The following is a 23,023-nucleotide window of genomic DNA, read 5'->3' as shown; positions in this document are numbered from 1 at the left end:
TCATTTTTATCTAATGCTTTTGGCACTATTTTTATCTGCAGTCCTTCCAGCCTTGTATTCCCAGACATGAAAGCTGTGATCCAGTGAGCTGCACCTTTACCCGGTGCAATTCCTTGTGCTTGGTGGTTGCTGTGTATCTGTTCTCTCATGAGCCGTGTGGTAAGAGTCCTTTAGGGCCAGATCCTGCTTCTCCTGAAATCAATAGGAATCATAATTTCTGCTTTGGCAAAAGTGGAATTGAGTCCTCTGTCCCCTGCAAACAGCAGAGGTGTCCTCAGACGTCCTATTTGGCAACCCAGTTTCTACTACCTTACATATCTGTCGTCTGCTTTATATTCAGGATGAAGATGGTGGAGAAAATACCTTTCCTCTTACAGTAGCAGTTAAGGCTCCTTATTACCCTAACAGGAAGTGGCAGGGGCAGGCTATAGCTCTTTTCACAATATTTATGATAACCCACATGAAAGTACATCCAAACATTTAGGTTAACTTTTCCCTGGAGATGTCTGTATAAAATACTGGGACATCGTTGTGCCAATAAGGAAGAGATGTTTTTAAAAACAGCGCAGAGGAATTGCTCCCGAATGATTCATTAGTTTAGATGCTGTGTAGGATAATAGATGGGAAAAGGTAACACAAGGTGTAGCCTGTGAGGTCATTTAGGCTTGTTGCCTGCTCCAGTTTGTGGAGCAGTCTCCTGTAAGTTATCCGGGGAATGGAGTTGCCTTTGATCCTGTAACAGCTTATGGTTACTTTTCCCACCCACAGTGGTGGTGTCTCCTCTCAAAAGGAAGCAGCTCCGTGCGTCCAAAGTGGCTGTGGAGAAATGAGGCGGCAGGATGGATGGAGCAGACAGGGAAGCTGGATTAGTACATTTGGTTTAGAGGGCATTAGGTGTTTTGACACTCCTACGGAGCAGTGTCTCAATATATAATTTGCAATCCAAGTAACAATAGCGCTGCCTCAAAGGCAAGTTCATTGCAATACTGACTGCAGATACCATCTTCTGCTGTAATTGTTTCTTGAGACGGGCTTTCCTTCTGGTTCACAACTGTCATTCATTAGTATCATGAAGGGACTTGTAGACTTGACAGAGCAGGTATACAGGGAAATGATGTGGTTTGGCAGGGAGTCACTGCAAATGAGAAATATTTAATAGTCATGCAATACTGCAATTACATATTACGTATTGTATTAGTATTATTTGGCGCTCACATAACGATGTATCTAGGGTTCAGTATATGGGCCTGCATGTGTGCAAGTATAAATACGCACAAGCGATTTAAAGGATTTACTTCCCGAGTAGGGGGTGACAGCGCAGTTCCAAAGCGGCACGCTCACAGATAATGACTGCAGGTAGCACCAGGCATGTGCCCGTAAAGACCTCACAGTGTTTAAATATTCATGTCTGTGTTTGTGCAAGATTTTTAATGGAATTTTCAGTGAAAGGCATGTTCGTGCAATGCCCGATAGGGTCGATGTTAGAGTAACTGTGGCGTTTGTGTATTTTTTTTTTTCCTCCTCTTTGGAACGCATCAACGTATAGGACAGGGATGTTTAACGCCACCCGAGTCAGCCCGCCCGCGGCCGGCCGGTGGTGCCCCGGGAGCAGCGCGGGGGCGGCGGCGGTCGCTAGGGGGCGCCTGTGCCCCATCCCGGGCGGGTGCGCCCGGCCCCGCCTGCCCCTCTGCGGGCCGAACCCACCCGGCCTCCCCGCGCTGAGAAAGGCCGCCGGGGAGCCTCGTGGGAGCCGGTCTCCACGCTGGGGACGCCAGCTGAGCTGCTGTGGCCTTGCTTTCCGGGCAGTCGCCGTGGCGGCAGCCTCTCCCGACATACCGCTGTGCTCTCGCTGCGCCTGGTGCCGCGGCGCCCCTTGCCCAGGCCCCAGCAGTGAGGTATGAACTTGGCGCTGCTGGGAGCGCTTCGTGCATCTCCTCCTGGCCCTGTCACTGCTCGGCAGCCTTGCCCGCTGCAGGTGGCCTCCACCGTGTTTAGTCAGGCCCGTGGTGCGGTAATATCTGCGATGAGTAACATGTTTGCCTTTGTAATGAGTTTATTTCAAATGGTTAGTACTTGTGCCTGTCTCTGCGTAATCTACTTCAAGGGAATTACTCATTTACCAAAAATGTCTCTCTCCTGTCCTCCTGTTCTTCACATGCCACCAGGTGAACAGTAGGTGCTAGTATGGACAATGTAACTGTATCAGTTCCAGGTGGAAAAGCATTGTTTCCAGCCTAGATAATTAATCTTGTTTTGTGAAGTAATGTTGTCTCAGAGAATATGAGGTTTTAATGAACTAATGCATGTTCTCTGAGAACATCTGTATTCCTAGACATGGCTTCTACCACTGATTAAGGTAGAAAATTTACTTCAAAGCTGTGCTAAAACATTGGCACTACATCTCCAGATGCACAAAGTCTAGTTCTGTTGCCGTCACAATCAGTTGGGGTGTGGATCTGTTGCATTTGTATCTCTACTTTAGGCACTTCTGCAATGTAATTTGAAAACTAGTAACTCGGTGTGTCATTCCAACTCCTTTGCGACTGTACCCTGTTATGTCCAGATAAGCAATGCATTCCTGTGACTTCTTGGTCTAAAACCTAACTTGCTACTAAACTGCTTCTTCAGTTGCAGCCACATGTGTATAGTTTGTTCAGGCTTCGCCTCTGTGTGGCAGAACATTCACGTTCATTATTAGTTGCTTCCATACATATTAAAGACAGGCAGAATCACTATACAGCAGGGAAAGAGGAATATGTGATAAACTCGTTGAACACGTTGCGTGAATACCTATTAGCTGAATTCACAATTTATTATCCTCCTTTACATAGAAAATGTGTGGTGGGCACCTCACCGTCTGGGCCTCAGTGAGCTTCCTCTTGAAAATCAGAATAATCTTGTTATTGCTTCTGCTTAAACGAGTGAATAAATATTTCAAGAACTGCTTTGTTAGAGTATTATTTATTCTAATTCAATTATTGGCTGAACTTAATCTTACTTTCTTAGTTTATTAATGCTTATGAATTATTACCTCATTTTTTGCAAGGAAGAAGGATGCACTTCTTCAAGGCAGAGAATAATGCAAACATATGAGTCGTCCACTTAACCTGGACACATAATCTTATTGTTAAGTTGGAGAAATTCTGCTGTCACTAAAACTTTCATGTGATTGCTGTGAATGTATCATGTTACACTGTATCGTTCACAAAGTCATTATATGTAGAAATATACTGTAAATGCTTAAATGAACAACAGGGAGAGTTCCTAATGATGTGCCTGTAATATCTAAAATGGCTTAAAAATAAATTGTTCTTTGTTTGTTTCCATTCTAGCAAACTTTTGAAAAGAAAGAAGTCTGAAACAGGGCTGCAGGGAGTGACTGGAGAATGGTTTGAAGAAATACAAAGAAAAAAGTTTCAGAATTACGTTGATGTCAATAGAATGCTAAAACCACCATTAGAACATCAGCTAAGGAAGAGCAAAACCACCAGTGAGTTGCATTTTTCCATTTCTTTATATACATGACAATGGTCACCAAACCAATGTCTTAGAGCATTTCAGAATGTGATAGCTAAGGAGTTTCTGAAATTGCATTGAGTTTCTTCTCATGTCAAAGTTTTACCAAACATATATTTTCAAAAAGATTATGTTTCTTTAAGCAGATTTTGTTAAAAGCACAGCTGGGAGCCACAACGCAAAATCCCTGGTGTTCTTATCCCATAGTTAGAATCATAGAACAGCCCGGGTTGGAAGGACATCAGAAGATCACCTAGTCCAACCTTTGGTGGGAAAGGGAGCCTGGATGAGATTGCCTAGCACCTGTCCAGTCACATCTTGTAAACCTCCAGTGATGGGCGCTCCACCACATCCCCAGGGAGCTTGTTGCAGTGATTGATTGTCCTCACTGTAGAAAAAAATTGTTTCTTAATCAAGATGAAGTTGCTGTAATTACAGCAAATTTAGTGGTGGTTTCCCAGTCAAAGCAGTGATGTTTACTTTGTACAAAAATGTCATGGTATAACCCCAGCTGGCAGCTAAGTACCACATGGCTGCTTGCTTACTCCCCTACCCCACCCCCCACTGCCGGCCCCCCGATGGGATGGGAGAGAGAATTAGAAGGGTAAAAGTGAGAAAACTCATGGGCTGAGATAAAGACAGTTTCATAGGTAAAACAAAAGCCGTGTGTGCAAGCAAAGCAAAACAAGGGATTTGTTCACCACTCCCCATCAGCAGGCTGGTGTTCAGCCATCCCCAGCAGGGCAGGGCTTTGTCAGGCGTAACAGTTACTTGGGAAGACAAACACCATCATTCCCTTCCTTCTTATTCCCCCAGCTTTTTATTGCTGAGCATGACATCATACGGTTTGGAACATCCCTTTGTTTGGTTGGGGTCAGCTTCCCAGCTGGGTCCCCTCCCAGCTCCTTGTGCCCCCCCAGCCCACTTGCTGTGGGCATGAGGTGAGAGGCAGGAAAGGCCTTGGCTCTGTGCAAGCGCTGCTCAGCAGTAACAAAAGCATCTCTGCATTATCAACACTTTTCTCAGCAAAAATCCAAAACATGGTCCCGTACAAGCTACTATGGAAAGAATTAACTCTATCCCAGACAAAACCAGCACAAAAACCTGTTTCAGTCTTACCTAGTTTTCTTAAAGAAACTACAGGCACCTAAATGACATTTGGAATACATAGGTAATCTGGATGTGGTGAAAGAGATTTGACTGTACCAGTGGAAGACTTTTCCTAGTAACACTGGGCTAAAGGCATGCCAGTGCTGATTATCGGGGTGGGTGACAAAGCCTGGCAAGTTGGGCTGACTGGGAAGCAACTTCCGGAGATCTCCCTTCACAGGTTCTGTTGCCCATCCAAAATGGACATGCACAAGAAACATGGTGTCTCTATATGAAGCACGGCATTCTGTACTGTCTTTTTTTATCTTCCATCCAGATAGTTTTCATGGATAATACGTGCTTTTATTCCATTCACATTTTTGCATGTTCTTCATTGAGCACCTTCTATTTGTGCTTCATAGCACCTCGAAGCAGAGTCATGTATTTCGAAAGAAAAGTGAAACCCTAAAAATTTTCCTGATACTACAGACCTATACAGAACAGATCTCTGTCTGTCCTGACTGTTTTTCCCAAACATCCCCTCCAGTCCACAGCCATCAACTATTTTTCTCTTTCAGAAATGATCTAATTGATATAGTAGCTAAATAAAGTCTGCGTAATTGTTCTCTGGTATTTAACTTTGAAAGCTGCTGTTTCTATTTCAGATCTGAAGAAGGGGTTACATGCCTCAGAGGCTTGTCTGATATTTCCAACTGTGTAAGTTGGTTTAACAAAAGGTGGTACTTCTACCTGCAAGCCTTGCCCTGTCTACATCCCTTGACCATCCAGGCTATTAGGACTCTCCTGATGTCACCTTCATTGTCAAGTGAAAACAATGCCACCAAGGGGTTAGGCTCTGAAAGGGGTAAAGAATGCAGCATTTTGTAATACACAATGATTGTCACCGAAGTGAAAGCCTTACACACAAGATTTAAAATCACATTACATGAATCATTCACTAGTCCAAAATGCTGCCCCTTGCTGTTGTTATCTGTGACACTTTGCTGTCATTTCTGGTTTTGCTTTCTCCCTACAGGCGTTGGTTGAGCCATTTTCAGGCTGTTGTATTGTTTCAGGCATGTAATGTTTTCAATGGAAAAAAAGATACAGTGCCTTATTCCTGAGTGAAGAAGTCTTATTTCCTTATGTCCTCCAGTTTCCTGTGGCATGTTTTAATAGCAGACCCTGCAGTTTCTTTCCCTAATCTGTGAGCAATACTTATCCTTTCCTTCACACCGGTTGTCAGCTGCTTTTACAGGCAGGCTGGGTTTATGTTCCATCTGAAGAAATCAAATCTTATCCATAATGAAGAAATCGTTCATGATATAGTACATTTACAACACAATTCTGATATGCAGTTTGTAGCAGAAAAAATGTACTCCAGTGGCCATGGAAATCCCATCATAGAGCTGTATGATACAGAAGATATCGTAGTCTGAACTACTGTTATGTAGTTACATTACAGTCTATTACACCATTGTATAGTCGGGGTTGTCATATTTATATTTCTTACAAAGGTGAAAAAAAGTGACTAATGATTGTGGGTGCCTGAATTTTCAAATATCTAATTTGATTGTATTTTAAAATGGTTCAGGTTTTCAAATGGTTGAATGCGGCTTACTTTCTGAAAATAAGCGTCATTTATCTCACATCACCCAAAACCAATAATACTTTTGGAAACTTTAAACCTGTTTATCTTTCTCTTAGTGTTCTAGTTAGTCATTATAAACCACTATGTCACACAGTCTATCCAAAAATGTCAATAAAACTGGATTTTCCTGGTGTAAAAGGTAAGCAAAAGACAATTGTTTATGAAGATGTAACTTTTACTATATATTTTAATGCTGTATTTAGTAAGAAATTGAAACAAATACAATTTTTACACTATTTTTAGATCATAAAGAATTGAAAATGTCATCCCGTACAAATCCTCAAGCACAAAAGAACACTTCAGCTTCCTTTCTGGGCTTCAGATCACCTTTTGCTTGGCTTTTCTCCTTTAGAAAATCAAGGAAAACCCAGACTCAGCAGCAACCACGGTGAGCTATAACCAGAACATACATTATGTCCAGCTTTTAAAAAGTCTATGAATTGTTGTGTTTTGCTTAGAAAAATTTGTTTAAATTATTTTTCCAGTCTCTTGCCTTTCACCTCGCTGAGATTTTACTTGGTCATGTAATGAAAGATTATCTGTTCTGTGTCAGAAGATAAGTGGCAAGTAATAGGTAAAGTCTTTTGGCTAAATATATTTTGCTCAGGTTTTGCATAAAGGTTTTAAGTATATGAGAGCCCCTAGACTTCGCAGCGGCTGCATCCTATTTAATTCCTTCTCAAGAGGACAAAGTGTAAGGTGCATGGGGATCTAGTGCCCTATGGCTGTGATATAACAGGAGAGCATAGTCTTCGCAGGCCATGGCAGAGAGTACCAGCCCCAGGCAGCTCTGCTGCATCAGTTCCCACCATTTCTAGCCCTGAGGCAGCTTAGAGTCAGGCCTGCAGCTTTAGCTGTAGTTGGGCAAAGAGGGTGGTTCTGCAATGCTTTTGTCTTCTGTACTTCAACAGGGCTTTGGTTTCAACTGGATCTGAACTAAAGATGGTCTTATATGCAGCACTGGAGCTGCTGTTTGAAGAGCATCCTTCTCTCTTGACATCCACAGGGTTAAAGCTGCTGTTCAGAGGGAACTGGGCAGCAGGGGCTACACTTAGCTAGTTAGGCTGACTCTTCTAACTTTGGTCCTGGTATGGTCCTGTATGTTGGCAACACCTGAGTGAAGTAGTAGTATTTTTATGTGCATCTTGGGGTAATGCTTGGGACTGACAATCATAGGTAAAGGTGCATTGTGCAATCTAAGTGCTGTGAAATCAGAGTAGGAAGCTGCAAGATCTTTGGCACAAACAGCTGATTTTCACTCTGTTTAGAGAGTCTCCGGCTGGTATTCTGGGCCATGCCTGGGGCTCCTAGGTGGCATGATGCTGAGACAAGGAACAGCTATAATAAACAATGACAGCAAGCCTCTAAAGAAATGATGGTTAGTCTGATACCATAGATTTTGTAACACAGAAGCTTGCCATTGTGTTTCTGTCAAAGCAGCAGGAGATTTAAGGAGAGGTTTGAATAGAGGCCATGAGGTTAGCTTTGCGGATGTTTACTGGTAACAGTTCTCCTACGTAGCATCGCAGCATACAAAAAAAATTTGCGAAGTTTTAACACTGCTCTGTACATGTCATCTGCTCCCTCCTCTTTCCTGTGACAGGGTTTAGTGGTGGACTAGGTTAGCCGTTGGACTCGATGATCTTCAAGATCTTTTCCAGCCTGAACGATTCTATGATTCTATGGTAAAGCCCTTCACACTGGGACACACCAACACCAGACCACAGGCCTCCGTGCAGAATAAAGGGGGGCTTGTGTGACTGAGAATCAGGTTTCAAGAGCGCTTTATCCTGGTGCACTTTAAGGTAGCCCATGCACAAGTGAAGGTCTAGGCTTTGCTGTAGAATCTAAGCATTGAAACGATTTCTTAATTTAAGAAGGCAAAAAAATAAACCGTGCCTACTCATTGCATCAGCTTTTCTAGTATGTGTTTATCTGGCTTTTCTACAAAAAAATCTATCTTGTCTCAGGCTCAGATGCCTTTGATTTCTTACCAAGCACAGCTTGAAAAATAAACAAGTCAATCCTGACGTGTAACTGAGCTGATTGCTACATTTTCTAGTCACGCCTCTCTGTCGAAAACTTCCCCCACCCTCTTCTAGGTGTTGCCGTGGCATGTGGTTTGCTTTATGCATAGACAAAGCACTAAAATAATCTGCCTCTCACAGGTAGAGTTATTTTGGAGAGCTAGTGAAATACAATAGGAGGCAGCACTGTAAATCCTGTAAGTAAGCTTGACCGGCAGAAGCTTTGAAATAGCTAAATATTAATGGCTGTTTAGAGGGTCCTTTCTGTACTGGAGAGACAGTTTCATCAGCTGCGGTGGTGTTTTGCTGTAAGAATAAATTATGGATGCTGCAAAAAAGAGAATGCTTATGTGGAGATACAGAAGATGCTAGTAAAAGGTAACTTTGTAACTGTAGTCTGAAGGTAGTTAATGTTTGATGACTTGGTTCAAAGGTGTTTGGTGTTCTTGAATTCATACTTATTCTTTTCTAATATGTAAGTGTGTTTCATGCTGGAAAAGAAATGCTGTTTTAATTGTGTTTTCAGCATATTTGAGTTATATGTTTGTTGCTTAGCTGGCTTTTTACGTAGTACTGATAAGAGTAGTATAGAAGAAAATGGATTACACTCTGACATTAGACAATTGGGAGGTGGCCTACGGAAGACAGGTGCCTCGGTGAAAATACTAGTTTGCAGCAGATTTTGGTTTGTGGATTTATATTATTGTTACCAGTATTGATAGAAGTAAGTGGAGTCATCTTTTAATCTTAACATTTGGTTGTCATAAAAAGATACATATGTATATAAACGAAAAAGTATAAAATATAATTTCTTATTTTCCATAGCAAGTAGTATTTTTCCGATGGGAAATACTTATGAATTCTTTTCTGTTTATGAGTAATAGATAATGTTTACAAGTGTGTATGTGCGTGTGCATGTGTGTGCAAAATAATGTAAACATTGTTCAATGTTCTTAACCAAAAAAGAAACTGAATTACTTTTTTCCTAAAATTAAGCAACATTTCTCTGTAAGTAAGCAAAACTTTAATTTTGAAATGCTGCAAAACTTAAAAGAGTTAAGAAGAAATAATGAAACAGTTTGAGAAGTGGAGGGATTGGCATAGGGAAAAGATTAAAATACCCTTGTCTGTGTAAGTTGGCAGGGAGGAAAATAAAGCAGGATGCAATGACCAGTTATTTCTGAAAGAACAGTGACAACAAAGACATGGAAAAATTTAGAATAGTGCCAGAGGTTCAAATGAAAAGTTAATTTTTGCCTAGACTATCAGAAGACATTTCTGACTAACATATCTGCTTTGTGTAGCTTCGTTGCAAAGAGCAATTAACACAACACCAAGCACAGCACCAAGTGGGAAGAACTGTAGAGCGGCTTTGCACAGTAAAGCTGAAGAAGAAAGCTTCTAACAAAGCTTTTACCTTTTTGTTATGCATATAATTAAAATTAAGGTAACTTGCTAAGCCATGGGCTTTCATTGAACTTGGTTTGCAGGAAATCACCGTAAAAACTCTGAAACCTAAGTTTCATTCTTAATTCGCTGTAGAAGTGTTAAAACATATTCAACATTATTTTAGTTTAAAGGAAGAGCTACATGCATCTCTGAGTCCTGGTTTTGTAAATTCCATTCCCGGGGGCAGCAGCCCACTGAACTAATGGCTGTTCATACTGGGTTCTATGAGGAAAAATTAGGAATTTCAGATTCAGATTGTCTGGCCAGATCCTAAGCCCACTGAGGTCAACAGGCTTGTTTCCTTTGGTTTCAGTTGGACCCCATGTCAGAGAGGAATCCTGGTTTTACAGTTCACAATTACAGAAGCAAAAACAAATTGCACCTTTCAACTGTTCTTCCCTGCCTGCAAGCACATTACAAACAAATGACAAAGCACTTCAGGAGGAAAGGCTGGGCCACAAAGAACCTGCCAACAAGCCGGTTTATACTTGCTGTTGAAGCACAATAAAGTAGTTTACCGGAGCACAAGAAGGTTTTAAGAGCCTAAGAACAAGGTCATTCAAAAAGACTTTGAGACAAACAGGACTGAGCAGAACCGTCTTACCCTACTTCACTTTCTCTCAAGAATTAACTTCCTGGGAAAAAACAGTTTCTGAGACAAGGAAGAGCTAGCAATAAGCACGAGCAGAGCAACATTTCCTTCAGGGCTTTTTAAGGGACTGGGTTTGCTTAGTTGTAAAATAAGCATCTGCAGACTCAAATAGACTCAGTGAAGACAAGTCCTGTTCTTGGTTTTTTATTTTAGTTTGTATGTCTGCAAGTCACCCCATAGAACAGAATACCTTTTATGTTCAGGGCTTCTTAGCTTGTTCTAACCACTGCATTACTCACAGACGCTCTAGCCAGTTCTCTGCCAAGCCCTTGCAGTTCTATATAGCTTAGGAAACCAGATGAGCTTTCTACCATGTGTTAAAAATCGCTAAGTAAAAGCCATTTCAGGGGAGTAGCAGCAAGTTCCAAAGTTCACACGGAAAACAATCTGCAGTCTGTCTGTCCTCCTTTGCAGGGGCAGAGCACAGCTCTGTCTGTGCAGGGTGAAATGGTAGAAGAAAACAACAGAGCTGCAGATGCAAACCACTTACAGATTTAACTTTGGCTATTAGTAGTACCTACCAACGAAGTAAGGCTGGATTGAAACAATTACTTTATGGCTATTGCAGACAGTGAGATATCAGTAGGCTGAGCTCATTCTTGGCTGTGCAGCTACATTTGCAAGCTGACAAGGCCAAACTGAATGGTATGCTTCCCCAGCATTTTTTCGTTAGCAGGACTTTTTTGTGGGAAAGTGTGGATTCTTCATAGAGCAGTCTTTTTTCAGATGCTTCTCAATAGTTGTGGAAGAGAAACTGCTGCATATTTACTACCTGGTAGAATTACATCACGTTCCTTTTCAAAGCCGACATTTAAATCCTTCTGCCTACAGATATGACAGTTCTGCTAGTCCATCTTCAGAAGGGGAAGAAATGGCAGCGGTGAGTAGCTTATCAACTCTCTTGTCAGCAATGTTTAAACCACAGATTTTTCAAAAGCTAGTCCCCTTTGTTTAGGCTGTTGATATAACACCTGTTTAAATAGTATTCTTGCAGTTCCTGTTTTAAACGCTGAGTAAAATATCTGTGTTGTGAACCTATTGAACACAGTGGAATGAACTTGCCCTGTAAACTATAGAAGTCCAAAGCTTTCCTAAGTAAGCTCTGATCAGGTTTCAATTCTCTTTCAATGACGGAATAATTGCATGGATAATTTTCTAGGCCAAAACCCTCATGTATTTTGGCAACTGTAATCAACCTGCAAAACTCACACTGAATGAATAATCTCGTGTATTTACTTTTTCTTTTCATTTGTACAAGGGTGGAAAAGAGTAACTGACTTGGGCAGGCAGAAAGCTAGAGCCTCTCCTGCAGCATTTCCATGTACAGAATTACTATGTAAATGTTGACAGTAGGAAATTATTTTTTGGCTGAATGTGCCACCTTAGAAGCATAAGCTCAGTTTAAGGATGAAACAAGATTTATTTCTGATGTAATTCAGGTGCATGCTGTTGAAATAAACAGATTTTCTCCAAGGATGATATTTGCTATTTGAATTAGTTTATTGCCCTGTATTACTAACACATCTTTCCTCCTCTTCAATTGTGTGGTATAACCACAGAGGGGACTAAGAAGGTAGACAGTATATAATCAAAGGTATAGAGGAGGTAAATTGGCCACCTCTCTTCTCTCATATTTCAAAAACAAAGGGATAATCTATATTAATACATGACTGAACCAAGATCTTATCAGAGAATCCCGCCTATAAGTAGACTATTGTAGCTAGACAAGTGAAATATTACAAATATTGAGAACTAGAAAGTAGTAAGAGTTTTTATTTTAAAAAGGGAGGAAGAGTCTCAGCTAAAATGCATCAGCAGTTCAGCAGTTGTGTGCAGTTCTACCAGCTGAAACTGTGAACTGAGAGAAATATGGATGTGGTAGGAACCTCTCCAGCTTAACTAAAACTAAAGCTTAACAGATGGGGAACAGGATGACATTTCCCCCACTGCTAAGGTAATCTATCACAGCCCCCTAAAGTACTGTATTGCAATATGAAAACTGATTCAGTGAATCTCTGTTGGGAGGTCAGTGTGGGAATTTTAAAATGTGCTGGTCAAGGAAGAAGTATTAGGAAAAACTAAATTAAGAGCTACAATGCAGTAAGGATGCATATGGAGGAAATAGGTAAATGATGCCCTATATTATAAGGTCATTATAACTCATGTATCCAAAATAGGCTATGGTATGAGGACAAGATGAGGAAATCTCCTTATTACATATGTAAAAGTCTCTAAAATGTATGCAACCTTACAGTCCTCAGTTGTATATTTTAATAATGCAGCATTTAACGGACCCACAAAGAGTTTACCGACCTCTGTGACTTGTGACACTATTTGTGGTGTGACATGTGAAACATGATTTGAACCAACATGTACAGCTAATATCATGTTGCCTTCACATTTTTTACAGGCTGAAATGTGTAATTCCCCAATGTCGACTGAAACAAGTGATCATTCTTTTGGTGCAAATGAAAATGAAATGATGGAGAAAAGTACACAGGAATGGAATGAACAGCTGGAGAAAGAGTTTTTCAGTGGTAAGTGTGTGTCCTTACTTTATTCTAATATTATTTTGCCAGAAGTGACTGTGTGACTGATTTCAGAGAATTTTCTGCAAAAGAGAGGCTGTAAAAATATGGGTCATCACTTTCTAGCACAGTGGCTACTTTTTGCAGGCTTTGTCTGCCAGCAAAATGTCTGCTTGACATTGACTTCAAGATGTGTCATTGATTACTCTTAGAGTGCATTTCATCTCATACTGATACAGTTCAGAAGAATCGCACCTTAAAAGCGTACATTGCTCTCTGCTGATTCTGACAGGAGCCCATATTGCATCCTTTAGGTGCAGTCATACAGTTACGTGAAAGAATTTCGTCCCAGTTTCCTGCATGCATAATTTTGATAATGATGAATTACTGGGCCTGGTTTTATGAATTGTAAAGCCTCAAACCACAGAAGCAAGAGCCATTATGGCATTCAGTTAGCTTTCTGGCAGCCCTTATAGCACCAGTCAAAAGCTGCTGCTTCCTTTTTTTTCCTGTCACTGCTGGGAAATGAGGCAAGGTCAGACCCAGCCTATGGGACTACAGAGGTGTTCTTCCATAAACTTTCTCAGATATATGCAAAAAAAAAATATGTCCATGAATATTACTTTATACCACCCAAAATTACAAGTGATCACAGGTTGAAAGCATGATCAGGAGGCAGTGGGTCAGTCAGCAGTGCTGGAAGAGGAGACCCCTGCATGGTGGACGGTAGTTCTTCTGCAACTCACAGGCCTGGCACTGCTTTTGGGTGTCAGTCGTAACTGCACACTTGCCCACTAACAGAGAAAGACTATACACAGCTTGGCTGATGTCCTCCAAATGGAAGACTCAGAATCAACACATCGTTTTCCTTGTTCTAAGTTGACTCTCTCAGGAGCCTTATCTCCTCTGTGCTGAAAAGAAACTTAGAAAAATGGAAAATTTTAGTACTTTTGTTACTGCCTTTTACCCCACCTATACGTACCTAGCAATGCTTTCTTAATCAGTCTGTACTATTTGCACAGATCTGTAATGACCGATCAGTCTTTTTTATTTAAATGGTTAGGAAATGCTGTAACAAAACAGCCATACCCATTTGTGTTTCTATCTTATGTGTACTAATACACATAATATTTCAAAATACAAAAATAATACAATTAGCAAAGGCATAATTGTTTTTGCCAATAAAAATATTTTAAATACATAGCTGTGGCTTAGTCTTATGACTGAATATGTTGGTTAACTGAGCTGTTACAGTGTTTAATTCCAGTTCATGAGACTGAGACTGTCTATGTTGCCATGATGAATCATAGGTTCCTAACTATTTAATTACCATTTTTTATCCAGAAAATGCCATTTTCAGTGCTCATTTTAAAGTTAAAAGCTACAATTTAGTGGAGAACTTCTTTTCTGAATGAAACAAACAGTGGACATGCCAGACCACTGAATATGCTTGTTTGATGGTTTGCAGGATTCTGTGTTCTTTACAGTCACATCATAACTGTGCTTTGTATACACACAGAAAGGTCCATGTTTTCCTAGTGAATTCTTTTCAGGAATTTTTTGCTTACAAACTAGATTTGGAAAGTTTACACACACATAGACACAGACATATATGTATAGAGGGCATGAGTAAGGATTTAGACTTCAAATTGTTTTGTTTTTCTTTTAAATAGCATAAAGACTAACATTTACATAAAGAGCAGTTTTAAGATCAGTCATAAAGCAGTGCGTTTTTTTCCTTGCAGTCATTAATGGGTAACTGCTGAAAGGTCCTATGGATGAAGAACGTGCGGTTCGGGAAGGGTTTTGAATGCTGAGAAGCTGACTCCTTTCAAAACCAGTTCTGATTATTAATGTAATACACGAAAGCTTTTAACATAAATAGTCATAAATTATTAAAGAAAACAAACTCAATTATCTTTTTCCCTGTGCAGTTCTAAATGATCTGGATGACCAGCTGGCCCAGGAACAAGCCCAAGACCCGTTGGACAGGACAGTGTCTACTAGCAGTGCATCAAGTGTCCAATACATTAATGCATTCCCTACTTCAAAGAGACAGACTGCTAGTAGAGGGCAACACAGAAATGACTGGAGTGACATGCCTAGCACATTTTTCCCAGATGGACTGAGAACAATAAGAGCCAAAGATGAACACAAAATTTTCATCAGACCAAGGAAATTACACAGTGCATATATAAACTGGCACCAGGCAGCCTTTCAAGAAGATTACAAATATGGTGATCCAGCTGATGGAAATCCTCATCGGCTGAGCAGCAGGCTGTCTTCTGTTTCTTTTGGACGGTCTTCAGAAGGTAGCTTATATCCTCCTTCCATAACACAGAACAGTGGATTTAGGCACAAGAGCTGCATGAACAGGGATGCAGCTGGCAGAAGTTACTCTGTGTGTTCCCTTCGGAGATGTCCATCATCAGTATCTTCTGACCAACTATCATCATCTAGTTTACAACATCCATTGGCAAGGGAGAGCAACAATGGTTTTCTACCAAGGTTTGGTCGACAGAACCCAAAGAGAATTCCTCTGTCTTCTATTGTATGGAACAACACACCAGACTCTCCTGGACAAACATCAGCTCAAGAAAAAATGTTTAGAACCCAATCACTGATGGAGTTTCATGCTACAGACCATGGTAGATATCCTAGCTGTTTGCAAGAAACCAAGAAATATGCATATTACCACTCAAAACACCATTACAGAAGATCGATTTCAAGCAGTAATTGCTTTAGTAGAGTTAGTTGCCCTGACAAGGCTACTTCTCCATTGCCCTTTGATAACTGGGAAAACTATCCATTATACAAATCAGAAAATAATCTCTCTAGATCCTACTATAGAGATACTTCTTCTCACGGCAAGTTGTATGCAAAGCAAAATTCTTCATATGGAAAAAAAGACAGCTATCCTTCTTGGGCTGATATTCCTCAGTACTACAATGATGAAACATTTATTTCCCCTGATGCCAGTTTTGAAATGATTATGGCTAATTTAAATGACCAGCAGTGGGCACACACAAAGAATGCCAAGTTTGGTTCACAGCGCCTCCAGAACGATTTTCACATGTATCCTCCAGAAACTACAAATATCAAAAGGACAACAAGAAGTGCAAATAGAACTTTTTCAGAATTCACAGAGGGCTGTCAGCCCTGGCTAGGTTGTAACTCTTCAGTTTCTTCATCTAATAGTAGAACCGATGAGCCAGTCTTCCTTAATTTGAAGGACCAAACAAAACCTATAGGACTGAACAGGAATTCAGCTGTTGTTGCCCAAAGAGGTACTAAGGCAGACTTCACACAACTAGAAAAAGTTGAAGGTATGAAACTGCCAGACAAAGACATGCCGTTACAGTCAGTTTCTCAACAAGGAGATACAAGCTGCATCAACACCCAGAGTTTTCCCTGTAAGAGCCCTGCTTCTGCCACGTTGCAACGCAGTGCATCTCTCTTTAATACAATGAGATCAAAGAGACAAACCGAAGTCGCTGCCAGAGAAGATATTGCAAAAATATATACATCAAATGGTGATAAAAGAAATATACAAATGAAGGAAAATTACTGCCCACCCAACAGTGTGTTCAATCAGCCTCCCTGTAATTTGCCAGCTGATGACAGCAGAAAGGAACTTCTTCTTCCAAGTCAGAAAGAACAGGAACATAATCTGCATTATGCAGCAAAAAGAGAGAGCATCACACAGGATAATTGGAGTGCAGAAGCCATGAACCAAGCTACTCCGAAGAGACAGTCGTCACTGCTGAATGTTGCTTCTGCTCCATCCGCTGAAAAATTAGCAAACTGTCAAGGCATGTTCTCCTGTCCTCCTGAATGCTCATCTAGCTCCTCACAAAGCTCTCCACAAGCACTTTGTCATAAAGACAACTCTAAATGCTTAGGAACACGAACTAGCTCTTCAGTAAATTGCACAGTTCCTGAATCTCAAGCAGAAGATGGAAAACCAAGTCAAGTGAGCAGAATAAGTGTTACCAAAGAGAAAACACTGCAAAAGACAAGCACTTTAGTTACTAAGGACTGTAATGGACAATGCACTACTAGTTCTCCACAAAACGCAAATTCTGGAAATACTTACGTGCGTAGCTTTGATGGAGACCCCAAGCCCTCTGAACAGAGTTTAAGTTATTTTTGCCTTGAAAAAGAAAGCAGAAAAAAAAGGAGTAATTCACCTTGTACTGAAAGACTTCACAAGCAAGACAGCTTACTGAGACACACCAGTAGCTGCAGCGTTACTGGCTCCCCTAGCCGAAACAGCCTCAAATCTCCTGACCCACTTGTTATTTATTACACTTTGCCTAGAAAATCAGCTAGCATTGCTGGTAGTATTATGTCAGATAAGCCCATCTCCTTACCTAGAGAAAGTAGAACAATATATGATCGCTTAAGGTCTGAAACTCCACGTAGAGCTGATGCCTTTTGTTCTAATCGAAGAGATGTGTCTTGTTTAGACTCAAACCATTCCTTTTTGACATCAGCATCATTAAGTGCTGCTACAAGTAACAAAGAAAAAGATTGCCCCAGCCCTTTAACCAAAAGTCCTAATGATTCAGTAAGTAGTAGTACATCAGTTGAACTGACAGACAGATGTAAACATCTAAGCAGAAGAGAATCCTCTGTGTTTTCAGATTGTAAGGAGAGAGGAAACTTTTTGCAGAAATATAAAACTACAAGCACATTTACAGTTTGTGTTGATGAAGATCATGTCAAGTATCATGAACTAGTTTCAATTTATTACACGTTACCACGGAGGCATTCAAGAACATTTTGTAACCTCTTTAGAGATAATCCAGAGGATGCAGATTTACCTTGTCCCAAAGAAAATGTTCAGTCACCAAGAATACAAAACAAGAAAAATGAAGGCTATGTGAGTTTAGCAAATGTTTTTTTCCCCAGCCCTTCGGAAAAAGAGGTGCCTTCGTATTCTTCCGACCCAGTATCTTCAGCTGTGGTCACACCTCAAAACTTAGGAACTGCTGTTGATAGTGAAGGAGAGAATTCCCACTTATCTCCTAGCTCTGAGAAGATAAGTACTTCAAAGTCAATGAGTATGATACACAGCAGGAAAGATAGTTCAACAGATCTTCCATTAGCAGAAAATGTGCTTTCTGACATGGTGACAAAAGAAATTTCTTTAGGTGGTCCACAATCCACTGCAGTAGTGGCTAAGTCAGGTAAGACTATTTCTGATCCCGCAAGTAGCCAAAATACAGAAATAAGTCTAAAAGAAAAGAAGGAAATTTTACAAACAACTTCACCACTAATGTCCACTTTATCAACCCCTCCCAAGCCAGGCAGGTGTTTAGAAAAGCCTTTGTATTCTACTTCAACAAATAAAAATACTATACAGAAGGGAAACTCTGAAAACTGCTGTCAGCCCCCTAAGGTGAACACCAATAAAAATCTGAACAATTTACTCCTCCACCCAGGAGGGAAGAGTTTCCTTGGAAGGAGTGGTAACACAGAGCGTGCTGATGTGCTGCTTCCTCCTGTGGAAGACAAGTACAGGGGTAGTACCGAAGTCAAACAGAAAGTAAATTTCCTACACCAGAGCACACCTCTGTGTAATAATAAAAGTAGTGGACTGCAATTAAGGGCTGACAGTTCAAGAAAAAATGCAAATGATTTAAAGTGTTGTAGCAAAGTTCTTTCAGAGTCTCGGAACAAAGTACCTGAGGTAAGCACAGCTTCCAGTGCTGACCCATTACTTCAGCTAGATGAAGGGGTTAGCACAGATGCAGATGAATTAAAGAATTCAAAAATTAAAAAAGAGCAAAAATCACAGAGTACTCAAATCGGTAAAGATTATAGTGGTTTGCAGGAATTGGAGAGGGACAGTGAAGGCCGCCTGAACATTAACTGTAAAGATAAAGTCCTCAGGGTTACACAAGATCAGAAAATAACACGGAGTGCAGAATACGAGAACAAGCTTCTCTCTGACTGCACGAGAGACAAAGTCAAAGATATAGAAAAAAGGAAAAACAGACCTTCAATTAAAAATAAACTGGCAGCTGTTTACAAAACAAGTCGAAAATTTTCAAGTAAAAATTTACCCCCCAAACCACATATAAGTAACATTTTTTCACAGAACGATGGAAGTGCCACTTCTTTAGAGGTCGACGTGTCCCTTGACTCACAGATTTCAACAGATTGCCGTGAGCCATTCCTGCAGTTGGACAATGAAAGTCAGAATCACAGTCTGGACCCTGATAAGAATATGCCCAGACCAAGAACAGCTGAGAATAAGAAGACTGAAAATCAGAATGATCCTTCCTTGCTTGTTAATAACACCAAGTGGAGGTCTTTTACAAGCTCATACATCCAGAAAGAAGCCATCAGTCCCCAAAAATCTACAGGGAAAGTGGAAAATCCACCAAGTCTTACAACCCTATTTCCAGATAAAGCAGTAACCACAAGAAATAAGAATTCCCATAGCCTCGATCTCAGGTTAGAAAGCAAAAACCAGCCCATCTCTCCCAGTGCTACTACATCGGACCCAGTGGATGATGAGAAAAGAAGAGCTAGCAGTCGTGCCTGCAGTCCTCCCCTGACACTTCTAACTGACAAAAACTCGAACACATACGTAAATAGCTGCTTGCAGGCAGGCATATGTCCAGAGCAAAACTTGACTCCCCAGACAGTGCGTGGTCAGTGTCAAAATACCTCTCAGTCTGCTAGCTTAAAAAATGCTAACTTGCATAGCTATCAGTTGCGCAAGAGTCATGCCAAAAGTCAGCGTGAGCGTCACCTTTCTGAGAGTATTTGTGCTCAAGATTCCCCTGAGACCTTTGCCTCGGGAAGCAATATTCTGCCAGAAGTTGGTACAGATGGGAAGAGGTTTAAGTCTTACTCAGAGCTGTTGCCTTGTGATGAAAATGAAAACTGGGCATCGGATGATGAAAGGTGTTACAGCACAAGAAATTTGATGTATCCTTCCATTGAGTTTGGTATATTTGGCAAAGAACAGCAGTTGGCTTTCCTGGAAAATATCAAAAGGTCACTCACAGAAGGGCGATTGTGGAGACCATGTCTTCTTAACAACCCTGGTGCTCTCAGAGATGGAGAGACCCCTTCTATAAATAGGGCTGAGCTTTTGAGCTCAAGTTCTGCTGGGAGCAAAATGTCATCGGCTGCTTCATCCCCCCAAGAGCTGACTGATACCCATCGGGAATACCCAGCAGCTTATTCGGACTCAGACAGTGATACCACCACCGATGATGAATACTACCTAGATGAGATAGATAAAGAATCGGAGCTATGAAGGGCCTGTGGTGCTAAGACAGCACGATAGCTTGGTAGTTTCTGGGCAGGCAAAAACATGTCAAATACTTTGAGCCAGTTCTTGTGCTGCTATAAATTGGTACAACTTCATTAGTTTTAAAGAAGTTAGTATGTTACATTAGCTGAGCGTTTGACTTTCATAGTAAATGTGTGGCTTCAGCATTGTTTCTCCTAGCAGGGAAGGAAGAGTGTTAAAAAATCCTTTCCCAGAATAACAGAAGGTAAACAACTGTGGAGCTTTGGGCAGTGTGTAACTCCAGAGATGGCTTTCCTCTGAGTCAGCAAGCAGTGGCTTAGGCTCCTGCCAGCTACACAGTGCTGGAATGGATAAATTCTAGCTTGAGCTACTTTTTCGTACAAGACTGAACAGAAAAACAAGGGGTTGCTTTGCTAATAACTTGCTGTTTCTCCAGTTTTCCTTGTTTACAAGATGAAGCATGATAAAGCCAATCTATCCCATGCAACAAACACCACCCCCCCACCGCCCCCAAAAATGAAACCTGTTCAGTTTTTATAGCGTATTCTGTATGAAAGTTCTTTTTCTGCATTCCTGGGAAGCGTAGCAGCAATGTTTCCAGTAGCATTTGTTCTGCTGTGCAGTTGAGGTGGATTCCACACTGGGATTTTTCTCCTGAGCATTGTAAGAGCGGTGAGCAATGTGAGTTAGGGAAGTGCTGCTAGCGCATGGGAAACAGCTCAGCCAAGGGCACAGCACTGGAAAACTCACCAGAATTCCCCAGGATGCTGAGGAACATGGCTGAGGATGGAAATCTGCTTTTCAGACATGGGAGGTTCATAACCAGCACAGCTTTGGTCACAGATGAGCGAACAGCAAGATTTCTGCCTTGGACTTAGGAACAGGTTAATTTGCTTTAATAACCCGACACCTTAAAACCATGCAAAAGGTGAAAAGATTTACCCTATTTATTTCCTATATAAACCTCATACATTGAATCCTAAGCTGTCCTAATAGTGGGAAGACAACCAGTAGAGCTTGGTATGTCCCCAAGTTCTTCTGCTGCCTCTGTGCTCGACCGGTCTCGGGGTGAGGCACCTGCAGCCGCTGGGCTCCTCCAAGGCAGCACCACCCGCAGCGGCCTGAGAGGGCACTTGGCTGGGTCTTGACTGTACCCTACAGTCTGGCAGGTTTTTACATAGAAAGTAAATAAAACCAGTAAGAAATGCTCTTTGCCTTTTGCTAAATTACCATCCCTTTTTGGTATTTTTCAACCGTTCCTGCTGTCACCACAATATTTTTTATCTTTCAAACTGAAGCCCTAAATATTTTCCAGTGGCTCTTCTTTGGCCGCACTAATAATGTAGTATTATATACTCAGTAGCCAAAACTGGTCCTTGCCCATTAAATTCCTAACTAAGCTTTGATCTCTTTTTATGAAAAATCAGAAGTGGCTCACTGAGCCAGGAGATAGTATTTAAAAATACTTACAGATTTACTTCTACTTTATTTCTAATTTCACACATGGTCTAAAATTATGATCCATATTTTTATATACTTTTTAATTCAACAAAATTTCTGTAGGACATAATTATATTTTTGTAACTGGAAGGACACTATACTGCTATTTTAAAATAATATATTTTACACAAAGCAAGCAATGCTTGTATCACTGACTACTCCGCAAGAAACTAAAAGATGAAAATGTTGTAATAGGTAACTGGTATCCTTATTTTTTTATACTGTAAACTTCGTTAAAGAAGTGGCTCTGTCGTTCAAATCTGCAGCGATATAGAAGTGTTATTACTGTATACTGGGGTAATTTGTCTTTTGTTGTACATAGAAGGACTAATATAAACTGTGTATTTATAGTCAGAATTGCTCTCTACAACATGCCTGTTTTGGAAGGATATAAGCATACGCTGTCATATGCAATGCTGGAAGGAAATGACTACCATGTAATTGCAATCTTGTAAAATGTGGTATTCTAAGGAGCTGTTATGTTTTTCTGTAAATGGCTGTATTCTATACATACAGGATTCTGTAGAGTAAGACAATAAAACCAACTAAGTATCGGTGAGGAATTTCTGCTGCTGTACATTTCTGCAAAGTGTGTTAATCTAAAAATCGGGAATATCAGCCTACATAAGGTAAAGAATGATAAAATTACCATTTACAGGGGAAGTAAATGGTCATACAGTTTTTCTTGACTTGAAGTGGATGGTTTAGAATGTTTTTATTTGTAAATATTTTCTGCCTGTTCAACAGATGTTGGATTAAGTTCTCACCTTGTTGGCATGAATTTTTTTTCATTTGCTATGCTATGTATGTACAGGAAACCAGGTGGCTTGATTTAATGTAAACAAGTAAAAGCTGCTTTTGGTCATGAATCAGTTGTGGAAGAGTGAAGCCTACTGAGGATCTGTAAAGTAATACTGGCATTGAATAATGGTATTCTGTAAAACAGCCAGTTGCATGAAAACGTAAGGAGAAATACCCTTTGAGTAGTGATCAGCTTCATTCAGTTTAGCAGAGCCAGATTTTGACACCGTCACTCTTCCAAGATTTTTCTTTGGCAAAAGTATATTCTATAAATGTTCATAATTTATAGGATTTTCATATTTAAAATCTGTTTGAAATAAATTCTGCATTCAAATGAAAAATTGTATTTGCATTGTGTTTATTTTTCACTTACTGTGAATACTGTAGACAGTTTATTTAAAAAAATAATCAAGTCCAGCATCTTAGTGTTGTTGCCAGGGTGCTGATGGCAGATGATGCCATAGATTTAAAATGGGGCACCCAGCCTCGGTCCCTCACGCAGCTGTAGGCAGCGGTCACGCCAGCTGCGTGGCT

The 23,023-nt window shown here is 40.7% G+C and overlaps 1 protein-coding gene across 3 annotated transcripts in view; it reads left to right on the top strand.

The window, feature by feature from the left end:
- The window catches only part of EXPH5 (exophilin 5), a 36,947-nt gene extending 14,112 nt beyond the window's left edge, over positions 1-22,835 (top strand). Inside the window, exons 2-6 of one of the 3 annotated variants that reach the window (XM_056329184.1) lie at positions 3,333-3,490; positions 6,500-6,644; positions 11,216-11,264; positions 12,795-12,921; positions 14,847-22,835. In XM_056329184.1, coding sequence (XP_056185159.1) covers positions 3,333-3,490; positions 6,500-6,644; positions 11,216-11,264; positions 12,795-12,921; positions 14,847-20,191 — 5,824 coding nt within the window. In that variant the 3' untranslated portion in view covers positions 20,192-22,835. Of the gene's footprint in view, positions 1-3,332; positions 3,491-6,499; positions 6,645-7,581; positions 8,662-8,707; positions 9,008-11,215; positions 11,265-12,794; positions 12,922-14,846 lie in introns of those variants that run through there. The other 2 variants (XM_056329185.1, XM_056329186.1) reach the window with 2 other exon arrangements.
- Positions 22,836-23,023: the final 188 nt, after the last annotated feature.

The sequence above is a fragment of the Falco biarmicus genome, chromosome 2 (genome assembly GCF_023638135.1).
Source record: "Falco biarmicus isolate bFalBia1 chromosome 2, bFalBia1.pri, whole genome shotgun sequence".
Lineage (NCBI taxonomy): Eukaryota > Metazoa > Chordata > Aves > Falconiformes > Falconidae > Falco > Falco biarmicus.
This window is presented reverse-complemented; position numbering and strand designations above follow the sequence as displayed.